General features: G+C 41.6%; 1 protein-coding gene across 4 annotated transcripts in view; it reads left to right on the top strand.

Annotated features, from left to right (window-relative positions):
- Positions 1–12,902, top strand: part of prdm6 (PR domain containing 6) — a 113,658-nt gene that overhangs the window by 99,256 nt on the left and 1,500 nt on the right. For 2 of the 4 annotated variants that reach the window (XM_047380364.1, XM_047380363.1), the window contains exons 8-9: positions 290–466; positions 7,667–8,945. In XM_047380364.1, the coding sequence (XP_047236320.1) occupies positions 290–466; positions 7,667–7,781 (292 nt within the window). In that variant the 3' untranslated portion in view covers positions 7,782–8,945. Of the gene's footprint in view, positions 1–289; positions 477–7,666; positions 8,946–12,902 lie in introns of those variants that run through there. The other 2 variants (XM_047380366.1, XM_047380365.1) reach the window with 2 other exon arrangements.

Below are 12,902 nucleotides of genomic sequence, written 5' to 3'. Positions count from 1 at the left end.
ATTATTATTTGAAGTTTAGGAGTCTCATTCCTTGTGGAATAAAACAAATGATAAGATATATTTTTGTTGTCATCAGGAACAAGGATTAGATGGAAGATTAGAGAAAAAGCAGCTAAAACATTAAAAAAACGTCAGAAAACATAACAAGAAGGTCTGGATTCCCGGAGCGAAACAGGGAGATGAAAGGGTTAAACTGTTGTATGGTTCTGGTCAGTTGTCAATAACTTCATAATTCCTGATTGTTTTAAAATAATTAGAAACCATAAAGTTGTCTCTTTATCCCTTTCAGACCGTACCAGTGTGGCCACTGCTCCCAGTCCTTCTCACAGCCCTCAGAGCTGAGGAACCATGTGGTGACGCACTCCAGCGACCGACCCTTCAAGTGTGGATACTGCGGCCGGGCTTTCGCCGGCGCCACCACCCTCAACAACCACATCCGCACGCACACCGGAGAGAAGCCGTTCAAGTAAGTAACAGTGAGTACCCCCCCCGCCCAAACCTCGCTCCGGCGCCCCACACTGGACCACTTCACATGTGTATCATTCAGACTCATAGGTGGCCCTGCAGGTTGGTTGTTGATAAAAGCCACAGCATGTATGGCTGTTTAACTGGAAGCAGATCAGTGATCCACAGATGTTCTCATAACACCTGACTTTAACTTAACGGCTCTGAAACCATTTTACTTCATTTGGAGCTAATAAAACCTGTGGAAACTGAGACTTTAAACCTCTTACTTTACATATATTAGTAACATTTAAAGATACATTCAATTATCCTCACACAAATTACTTTATTTACTGGAATTAACTGAGATTCTTCACACCAAAGGTTTTTATAGGATCTGTAATCCAGGGTTGTATTCACAGTTTTCCCTTCAAACTTTACAAAAAGGAACCTAATGTTACACTTTTCTCTGGGCCTGGAGGTGGATCCATGAGCAGCTCGATCTCAGCTGGTAGCCACCCTGTAATGAACCAAGACTGCCTCCTTTCCATTTTCTTCTCTCACTGAAGACTGAAATAATTAGAAGGAGAACCTCTCTGCAGGTAGGGCTCTCTAGATGGTGAGGTTGTCATCCAATCAGCCCAAGAAGACAGGAAGGATTCCCCAGGTGGATGAAGAGGTCAGCATTTAGAGAGAGCACAAGTAAGAAAAGATAAAGAAAGCAAAATAAAAGATTGGAGCTGTGGGAAGCAATTAACATTTTTAAAATGCAATTAGCGATCTAAGTCTGCCATTGACGTGAAGAGGACCGGGGTGACGGATAAAATGAATGTCGAAGGACGTTCGAGGAGGAACAAAAGATCAGAGAGTGAAAAGTGGAACGGCTAAACGTAAATCAGTGTTCCTAATGAGCAATGAGAGGAAAGACGAACCTGTTCATCAGCACTTCAGAGTCTCTGTAGACCAGATGGGACAAAGACAATCATGAACGGTTGTCAGAAATCTTTATTAGATCGATGGCCTCTGAGAGTTATCTCCTTTCAGATGGAGCAGCGGACAGATTAAAGCTGCCACTGTCACTTTGTCAGGAGGAAAACGCTCGACTTTATTTTCCTGACGAGGCGATGGAGGCAGATGGTAGGCTGTGAAGGATGGTCCTTCTGTGTGGTCGGCAGGTTTTCAGGGATCAACCAAAGCGGCTGGGTTCTGACTTTCTGCTTCATCTTTCTCCAGGAAATGTTCTCACAGCTTCGGTCTTTGAAGTGACCTGCAGAACACTAAAGATTGAACATAATATTTCCTGACCCTCCTTTCAACATAAAGGCGAAAATGTGTTAAACCATCACCCACTTAAGGGCAAGCAACATATTTTAATGTTGGTCTCTTAAAAATATCTGAGCCACCTCAAACAGGAAACTCAAATATGCAATCGCCATTACATTGTTGTGTTTCTACCTTGTGTTTCAGTGGTGTAGGAAGATGTGCTGCTTTAGGAAGACGATGCACCAGCATCATTATCCTATGCGTATAACCCTGTAGAACCTGAGAAACCAGGCTACCACAGATTTCTATTAGATACTGCAATAATGTTCTTCATCATGAGCGCTTCATGTAAACTGCACAAGTTTAGCTGCTACGCAGATACCAAAGCAGAGGCCCAGTAATAACATATCTTATCTAACACTGGAAACATTCTGTCTGTAACAAGGACAATTCACTCACCTCAGGTTGTTGAATGCTTGAAACCGACGGCATGACCTGCTTGATGATTAATTAGGCTAATCAGTAGCTGACCACTTTAGGGCATTCAAAGAGCATTAATATTTAATTCCCAGATGGTCAGTAGATCCTTAAATAAAATTAATTCCACACCCTTGATCCTAATACACTGTTTAAACTGAGGGGTCATCAAAAGCAACACATATTTTAAAGACCTGACAGGATTTGATGCTCCACAAAATCTGTGTCATTTCCTCACGTTTAAAGTTACATAAAAGCCGTTTTTTCCAAACACCAGGTTACAGGCAGGTTAGAGAGCAGAACTCAAAGAGTTTAACTGATTTATTTTTGAAAATAATCATTTGGTTTACATTTTCATTCTCAAACGGATCATCTGGGCCGGTGATAGAAATCTGTGGAGTTTTATGGATTCTGTGGGTAAAATCTGAATTTCTTCCTCCGCTGCAGAGACTTCCTACTTTCTGTCCGGCAGTCAGTTTCCATCAGTCTGTAAATGAACACAATCAGAACCTGTTTGTCTCATTTTCTACCTGCTGCACCGCGCAGATTAAGATAAGAGGAGATCTTAAACTCCACTGATCCTTAAGGGAAACTGATTAAAGCTGCCTCTGTCATCTTGTCAGGACAAACCTCTCAACATTATTTTTCCCCCCGCTGAGAGAAAGAAGATGCTCAGGAACAGATGAGGCTGGTCGATAGCCAGCAGACTGCAGCTGCCTGCTCTTTGTTCTGCAGGAGGACCGTCTTCATGTTTGTCCTGCTGGATGAAAGCAGCTGTGACAGAGGAGCTTCAGAGGAGCTTTGATGTTGGTCGCTGCTGTGGTTTCATAAAATCACAGACAAATAACAGCAAACATAAACACCTTAAGGCCAAATTCAGTTAAAGAGAGAGATCAGTTCAGCTACACTGTTCCACAAAAATCACTATCAACATGTCGAAGACGCAGCATTTACAGAAGCTCGGTTCTGCTAGGAAACACATGGCCCAAAGACTGAATCTGTCAGATGTTGTCTGGGACAAATTCGAGATGGAAAAAAAACATTCTTTACAATTTTATTTATCTTTCTTTTTAACTAGTAAAAAAAAAAACGGAGAGATTATTTTATAAAATATATTTGAAAAGATAGTCGATGTAAACAGCTTGATCCTTTGTGTCCAATCATTCAAACCATCTTCAGGGTTTCCTTCCTGTTAACAGGGTCTTAATGGGTGTTTCACACCTGAGGCTGCTTAAGATTAATTCTGGTTCTGGTTCTTGGTCCGGTTCAGTTGTGTAGATGTGAACACAGCAATCACACTAGGGTGTGGACCAAACCGTACCGAGACCGTTTGAAAGAGGTGGTCCAGTACAGTTCCAAACAGACTCTAGAATGGTTCCTTTATGGTGTGAATGTGATCCGACCTGGATCTGACACCCCTGCGTGGCGTTCGCTGCACGCTTGATCCAACGCCTTCCTATAGCCAGGTTTGCTTTGCATTGTGGGATGCGGTAATCTTTTTCATTAAGTCCTCTGAAGCTCTAAAGACGTCTTCTCAGAATCATTCACTAAACTTCTTACATAGTTTTACCTGAAATAAAACCCAGAAATTTACTAAATAAATTCAATTCAGTTTATTTATATAGCGTCAATTCACAACATGTCGTCTCAAGGCACTTCACAAAAGTCAGGTTCATACATTCCAATTAATCGTAACCATTGAACAGTTCAGTCAGATTCAGTTATTTATTCAAATTGGATAAAAAGTTTTTCTATCTAAGGAAACCCAGCAGATTGCATCCAGTCAGTGACTTGCAGCATTCACTCCTCCTGGATGAACATGTAGAGACAGTGGACAGTCACTGGCGTTGACTTTGCAGCAATCCCTCATACTGAGCATGCATGTAGCGACAGTGGAGAGGAAAAACTCCCTTTTAACAGGAAGAAACCTCCAGCAGAACCAGAACCAGGCTCAGTGTGAGCGGCCATCTGCCACGACCGACTGGAGGTTTCATAATGATATGATTAAATTCTCCATGTTTTCTAGCCCAGAACACAGCATCTGCTTCCTGTCTTTACTTCTGGTTCTCCCAACCCGGACAGATCCGACCCATAAACAGACTGATCATTCTCGCCTGGTTTGTAGTGACAGATTCTGGTTCGCTTGGAGTTTTCTCTGTGAGAAACAGAACCGAACCACCAGAAGAAATTACCAGTTAACAAACTAAACTACTGATTTGCACCAGTTTCTGAATCGGTTGCCACGGAAACAACACGTGCTGAAAGTTAATTAGTGAAACCAAATCTAAGCAAAAGGTTTCCAACAGAACCAAACAGAACATTTATTATTTACCTAAGTTAAATTGGACCAGCTTGGACTGTCAGGCTGAGAGGTTCATATAAAGGCAAACTTGACTGACAGCAGTGGGAGGTTAAAGTTCATAGCACAGGGACCTACAGCAGCCACTGAAACACTGAGACCATGGTCCTCTTCTGGAAATGGGTGGATTCCTTTGGAGGTTGGTAATGTGTCACTGCCCCTAGTGGAGGATTTATGTATCATCTTGTCTTTCATGTTAGTTTATTGAAGGAAACAGGAGGTTGATGTTCGGATGTAACAACATCTACCGTGATGTATCTTCTGTAATGAAGAGAGAGTTGAGCCAAGACAAAAATCATCCAGTTTCCCAATCCAGCTTTGTTCCAACAGTAAGACGGGTGTGAGCTGTGGTGACTGCAAGAGAAGGTTGTAGATACAAGCAGCAGAAGTGAGCTCTTCACCAGGAGGAATCAGGGGGATGTGCTGAGCTATTCAAGAGGATCTCAGAGCCTGTAGAGTCCTGTTAAACTGGTTTCAGCATCTGTCAAAGATCCACTCAGGACATGACCCACTGGGAGAAGACCTCAGGGCGACCCAGGACTCTCTGGAACGACTACATCTCTCAGCTGAATTAGAAACAAACCAGTAGGATGGAGGAAGAAGCTGGGAAGAGAGTCATGTGGAGATCCCAGCAAACTGGTCTAGAATAATAAGTAGAGGACAGACAGACGGATGGAAAACACATCTTTATTGAACTGTTTTGTCTTTTCTGATGCAGCAAAACTCAAAGTAAAGTTTGAAAATGAGCCAAATGAGTCCCACTGAAGCTGAGCTCACCTCTTTATCTCACTAACAGCTCCACCTCCACCTCCTCCCATCCATCTAACAGCATGTTAGTCCTGTTTCTGCCCTGTTAGCTCCAATATTTCTACTCAGCGTTCTCTTTGAAGCACCTCCACACACACACCACACACACACCACACACACACACACTTTCATATGCATTTAGATGCTCGCACCGCCCCTCCAGCTCAGACTAAAAGCTCCTTCTCTTCTCTGCAGCTATTGGAAGTGACAGTGATGCTGCCTTATCAGGCCTGGATTTATCTGCGGGTGTGTGTGAGTGTGTCAGGGTGTGTTAAAGTGTGTGAGATGGGAATGCCCTCCATGGCCCACCAGATAGATTATTGACAGGTGGAGTGTGAGTGTAATTTGTCGGTCAGGTTGCGAAGATCAGGGCAACAATTACAGTTGCTGCTCCGCTGGGCCTCACACACACTTTGTTCTGTCACTGGATATTAGAGTTAACACACAGCTGTGTGTTGGTGTGTGTATGCATGTGTTAGCACAACTAAAGGTTGTATTTCTGCAGTTTAAAGGATAACGGACACGAATCCTCCCAGAAACAAACGTCTCAGTGTTTCTGCCTTTTGTTCACAAGCAAAAGACATTTTCAGGGCAAATTTTCCAACATTAAATTTCTGTTAGAGATTTCTGTACATCACAAGATCTTCTGCACGATGTCAGAAGATCTTGTGATGGTGATTATACTGATAAATATTGTGATGACCATGTTGTGGGTCCGATTTCTTCTTCCCTGTCTCATCTGTGCTTCCATCACTCGGTGACCTTTAGCCTTCTGGGTGATGTCATCATTGTCCGGCGTGAGCATCAGCTGCCCTGAAACTGTCCCAACTGGATAAATATTACATTAGCATGAAAAATGCTAGTTCATAACTCTGGAACATACAGACCCATTCAGTAAACCAGAATATTGTTGAACAGTTCATTTATTTCAGTAATTTAGCTCATTGGTTGAAACATTATATAGATTAACTTCACATAACTGATGTTTTCAAGCCTTTATTTCTGTTAACGATGAAGATTTTCTTCTTACAGTTAATTCAATTCAATTCAAAAATACTTTATTAATCCCAAAGGGAAATTAAATGTTGTTTTAGCTCATTATGAAATAATGAAAACATGATATTTAAGATTTGTGTTTAAATCTGTGAATTCTGACCCATGAAGGATGGAGCCAAAAAGATCATAAAGATCAATGCTTCGGGAAAAAGTGAAACTCATATAAGTTGTAGGATCCACAGTGAAATGTTTCAAGCCTTTATTTCTTGTCATTTTGATGATTATGGCTTACAGATAATAAAAAAACTAAACGTGTTTCAGTAAATTAGAACGTTTTATGATATCAGTAAAAAACCATATTTTGAACAGAATTAATCCCTAAACCCCAGAATTACAGAACCAGGCGGGTCATTCAAAACATCTGCAGGAGGAACTTTTATTTGTGATGAAACTGATCAGAACGTCTCACAGAACTTTGGTTCAGTCCTAATAACTTCAGAATCAGAACCTGGTCCACAAGCTTGATGAAGCTCCAGACCTGGAAGGAGCCTGTTACTCAGTAGGAAGAGTAGTCGTCTTGCAATCAGAAGGTTGTGGGTTCGATTCCAGCTTCCTGCTGCCCTATGTCAATGTGCCCCTGGGCAAGGCACCTAACCTCAATTTGCCCACCGATCTGTGTATGAATGTGGCTCTAATGTAAAGTGCTTTGAGTGGTCTGTATGACTGGAAAAACGCTACATAAGTTCAGTCCATTTACTGATTTCTGCTCATCTTCACACTGATTTAGATTTTTATTCTCTTTACTGAAGGCCTTTAAAGTTTCGTTTCATTGATTGTTATTGATGTTGCTTTCATGCTCATCCAGGAGGAGTGAATGCTACAAGTCACTGACTGGATGCAATCTGCTGACAGAAAAACTTTTTATCCAATTTGAATAAATAACTTGAATCTGACTGAACTGTTCAATGATTACGATTAATTGAAATGTATGAACCTGACTGTTGTGAAGAACCTTGAGACGACATGTTGTGAATTGGCGCTATATAAATAAAACTGAATTGAACTGAATTTATTCTCCTTAATAGTCTGATAAATTCATTTATGCTCATATTTCTGTTTGAATGTTTTGACATTAAAAACTCTTTCTTGCTGTTTTAAATAAAATTCTCTAATGTGGGTCCTGAGATTTTATCTGTAGCTCCTTTAACGTCCCTGCAATAGACGAACTGGACCTCTCGGGTCCATGGGGTGAATTCTGGGCTCGTCTCGAGCTCTCGTAGTGATCTGTCCTCTGTGTGTCTCGCTTTGTTTGTCCGTCAGGTGCGAGCGCTGCGACCGCAGCTTCACGCAGGCCACTCAGCTCAGCCGCCATCAGCGACTCCCCAACGAGTGCAAACCTGTGAACGAAAGCACCGAGTCCATCGAGGTGGATTAACCTCTGACCTTGAACTGACTGACAGCACGTCCATCCATCCCCACTAAGCCAACGTCTGCACTCCTCAGAGTCTCTTCAGTAACTCTGAAGACATCTGTCTTTCCTCCTTGGCGTCAGCCGGAAAACCTGCAGCATTCCCAGTCCTGGATTTCAGAGACTTTCATTCGGTGACGTTGGAATAATTACTCATCTAATCTGAGAGAAACTAGGATTGAGCCGTTAACCAACCCGGATCCGTTTGTACAGCCGAACTTCTGCTGCAAGCACAGACAGATTCAGGTGTCTGAAACCTAGATTCAACCAAACCAAAGATCCTTTTTTCCCAACAGAGACAGAACTTCCCAACAGAAGAAGCTTCCTGGACGCAGATATTTAGTGGAGACCTTTGGGAATACCAACATGCTTTCTTCCAAAGAAACTTAGCAGAAACTGGGGCAAAGACACGAAGAAATGTCAAATAAAATCAGAGTGATTGTCTTCCTGTAGCTTTATCGGGCTGATTTTACCAAAGACGTTCAGAACCAAAGCAAGCAGAACAGAACTAGTTTAACTTCAGAAACACAGAAAGCGGTGAGTTCATTGTAGAAAAAGAACTAAAGAGTAAAACATATTATATTTATCTTCTGGCTCATTTATGCTGCGAGCACTTTTAGTTCCAGATGTTAAGTTAATTTCTGCAGCTCTGATGTTGTTAAATGTAAAGAGGAGAAATCTGAAGGGATTTCTCCTAGAAATAATCCCAGTGTTGGATATGCGGCTAACATAGCATGACTTTAATCCTCGTTTTTTACTTCATGTTTTATAATCTCTGATCATCTGAAGACACACGACTCTGAATGTTTTAGGCTTTCAAACCTCCTCTCCTCTCTAAGAACGTGTTTGACTCCATTTTTCCTCACATGTGTAAATAATCATGATGAAACATTTTGAATAAAACCAGTGAGGGAACAAGCACGGTCTTTACATGAACGCCACAAATGCTTTCTGTGCCTGAGAGTTGAAAAGCTGCTCCTTTCCAACCCAAACATGGAATAAAGTAACTTAAAGAGATGTTTCACTGCAGGACAGGAAGGTTTTAACCTCAGCTGCTGTTTTCTTTCACCTGATGTAACAAACGCAACGTTTTTACTGAATAAAGAATAAAGAAAAACATTTTCCTGCCAACAGGTCATCAGCTGTTTCAGTCATGGCCAAAAGTTGCTGCAGTTACACTAATGTTGCTTCATGGCTTCAACATTTTGTTTCTATTTTCACAGAAGAAAAATTCAAACGTCTGATCACTTTCAGAAGCTTTTATTCAAAAACATCTGAACGTTCTCGTAAGTCATGGTTTCCTTCCTGATTTGCTGCAGATGGACTTCCAGACCAAAACCTGACTGATGGTGACTCCTCCCTGTCTTCTTAGCACTTGGAGTTGATCTCACGGTCAGCTTCTGTTTCTCCTGCTTTTTGAGAACCAACCACAGGTTCTCCGTGGGGTTCAGGACTCAAGGTGGCTCTCACCTTTTCTTCTCCCAATGTCCCAAACAATCGCTCCTGCTCTACATTCATGTTCTTCCTGCAGAGTTTTAGTTTGTCCTTCATGGTTTGTCCAAAGACCTTCACCACAGACACCCATATGCTGCTGGTGATGAACAAGCTCTGCACTGGTGGCAACATAGTTCTGCATTGCGCTCCCTGGGGTAGTCCTAGACTTCTTCGCTGATATTCTCTTATCTGCAGTTTTCCATTCGCTAATCGCTGCATGCTTTCCTTTGGAGGCAACCATTTTTACCCCAGAAGACCAAACTGTCCACCATCTGCTCCTCTGTTGTAATAAAGATTGATGGAGGTGTTTCAGCTGGACTCCTTCACAGGTCCACTTATGGTGGAATGAAGTTCTCTGATCATTCTGGATCGAAATAGTGAAAATGTGGTTCTGTTGACCTTTTTAATCTAATGAAGCTCTTTGTAATGAATGGATCCGGATCTATCCGGTCTGAATTGGCAGCACAGAAACCGGATCAGAACCATTTGTGTCTCTGACAAAACGTTTGGACGTTTCCTCCTAGAAGCTCCAACCTGAAATTCCCAAAAGCATCAAAGTGATGCAAAAAGAGGAAGAATCAGAAAGGATTTTATGTTTTACTTCAGTTTGTTCTAAACCCAAATCCTGGTCCTCAGGATCACGTCTTCAGAATTCAGTCAAGTTCTACTGGAGCCGGTTTATGACCCAATCATTTAAATCAGTGTGCGGCAGGAAGCTAACTCTCCAAGAACCGTTTTAAACTTCTAGAGTTTGTTTTTTAAGTGGAACCATTTGGTTCCTGAGTGAAGCATCTCTTTCTTTAAAGCAGTTTGGGATTTTTTTATGATGAATCAGTGGAGGAGAGAATCATCTGGAGCAGATTCGCTCTCTGTTTCCGGCTGATTGGGTCCAGAAGACGGGAGGATCTGAAGTCAGACATGAACAACTCGGTCTGGATCAGTTTCCGTTCCAGTTCTGATGGCAGCAGGTCCTTCCAAACCAACACATGATTGTTAAAACATTTACGTGTTTAATATGCTGTGTTTTAAAGGGAAAACACACAGATCCACGCTGCTTCCTGTCAGCTGGACAGATGAGTTAAAACTGTTTGGATCTGATCCGGTCTGCATGATGTTCCCCCGTTTTTTTTATAACAAATGTACAGAATGACGTCTGAAATCAAAATAACTGTTCCATTGGAAATAAAACGGAAATCCACTTTTGATTCTTATCTGCAGTGCTCTGAGTTTTTCCTTCCGTTTAATTTTCCATCTTTATTTGTACGGCACCACTCAGACACCAGGTAGTTCAACCTGCTTCACAGCAAAAGTAAAAAATACAAGAAAATGTCCCTGATACATAAAAATAAAGAGGCACCGAACTTATAAAAGGAGCTGCTCAGAGTTGATGAATACACAGAGAAACCAGAGCTGAGGAGCGTAGAAACCAAGTCATCCACTCAGTGATACTATGAACTCATTCAGTGACTGCGAGCAGCTGAGCTCATCTGCTAACTGCAGGATAAAGCCGTCATGTCAGCATACGCATGATAACAGGTGTAGTTTTACTCTTTATTCTGAGCTAGGAGGAACTTATAGATGCTGAATAGATGTTTCCCGAGAATATAGCCTTGAGGAACGCCACATTTATTCTCACTAAATGACTCAAAGTAGTCCCTGCCTTTAATGATAGTGACTTCTGTTTCCAGTCACGTCTGGGCAGTGGATGTGAACAAGTTGGCTTCTATTAAACTCGCTGTGTTGAGAAGGAACGTAAATGTAAAAAGTTCTGTTGTTTGACTCTAGAACCCAGTTATTAACTTGTAAGATCTTCTTAAAAGAATAAAATATTGTTTTTACTAGATTTATTCTTTTTTTTTTTACCCTCGTCTGTTAGATCAACGTTTTTGTGCTGATTTGCAGATTCATCTTTTTAAGTTCAGGGATGCTCAGACTTACTGATTCTTGCTGATGAATAATTTTCCAGGGATTTATGAAGACGTCTCAGGTGAGCGTTCAGATCGGTCACACTCTGGTGTTTCTTCTTGATGACTTCCACATATTTTCCAGAGTTTTTGCACAAACTAACAAACAAACTGATAACCATAGTGGTGGAAAAGAAAGGAAGCTGCCAGTCCTGCGGTACCTTCTGCAGGCCTGGATACCTACAGCCATGTGGTGCTCAGCAGTGTTTGCTGCTTCTTCTGCATCGTCAGGCCACAGCTGAGAGAACTGGAGGTGTTGATCCAGCAGACTGATGCTCACATCTTCAGTGACTGAAAGATGGAGGAACCTGCTGGACTCAAGGTGACCTTTGACATTATTCAGGCAGTCCAGAGACACTGGTCATATGTGGACAAGTGTCGGTCTCAAAGGCGGTCCCAGGTCGTCCCGGGTGCTGTCTCAGGAGGTGTTCTGGATCCACCGATGTTCTACCAGAGCTGACCTGAAGTCAGATGTTATGGCTTCCCAGACCATGATGCCTGGATAACCTCCGTGTTTCTCTACGCTGTGTTGATGCACGTGGTTCTGTTCTTCACAGAACCTGAGACGGAGTCTGTCTCCTGGTTACAGCAGCTCTCTGCTCTGCTGTTGATGTCAGCTGAACCTGGCACCAGTCAGTACCACGGTGCTGGGCTCAGATGACCGCAGCAGGCATCAGGAGGTTCTGTAATGCTTGGCCCACAGTATGACAGTTGTTTCTTGGTGCGATTGGCCTGGACGACCCGAACCTTTAGAACGTGTCTAGCTGTCCTCATACGATCTGGTTCCAGCATCGGGTCACTGTGACCTCTGTACACCACCCTCCATGCAGACAGCTATGCTCCACCAGCACCCATCCTCTCCACCTTCACTCTCTTCTTCATCGGACCGTCGGATGATTCGGTAACTGCCTGGAATACTCGCTCCGGTCTGCATCTGGACCAAATCATGTTGGGAATATTCTCTTTAACTTGGTGCTGTTTATCTGTTTGATCAATCGTTTATGGAATAAAACGATTTATTAGAGTCAAACATTTATTGTTGTAATTAAACTTTTAACAGTTCATAGATGTTCAACTTCAGCACATATTCACTTCTCAAAAATAGAAGTTAAAAAACGTACAACATGTAACTAAAAAGATAACTGAAGATAATATTAATGATCTCATTTTAAAAATGAAAATTAAAAATGTAAAATCAAACATACAAAATTATCCGAGAAATGAAAGCAGCAGTTTGATCCCTTCATTTCTCCAGCTGGATGTTTTGGACACAGAAATATATGTAGAAGATAAACGTATTAATATTATCATTTTTTCATTTTTTTTTATTTGTTCTTCTAAAGGCAATAATTAACATCAGTTTTCACCGAACACGACAAACATTTGTGACTTTTATGGATTTTTAACCCCTTAGGTGCCAGCGTTAGTGATTTAAGTTTCTGTTTTAGTAGAAAACTGTTTTTTGTATATATATATATATATATATATATATATATATATATACATACAAAACATGCAGTATATGTTTTGGCCAGGTTAAATATTTTATGTATATATGCAAATTTGGTGATTTTCAGGGCATGAAAAAAAGTGCAGAAGGTACAAAATAGTTGTAGACGAATGAAGATCT

Source organism: Girardinichthys multiradiatus, chromosome 12 (genome assembly GCF_021462225.1).
Source record: "Girardinichthys multiradiatus isolate DD_20200921_A chromosome 12, DD_fGirMul_XY1, whole genome shotgun sequence".
In the NCBI taxonomy this organism is placed as follows: domain Eukaryota; kingdom Metazoa; phylum Chordata; class Actinopteri; order Cyprinodontiformes; family Goodeidae; genus Girardinichthys; species Girardinichthys multiradiatus.
Note: the sequence above shows the minus strand (reverse complement) of the source record. Positions and strands in the feature narration are given on the sequence as shown.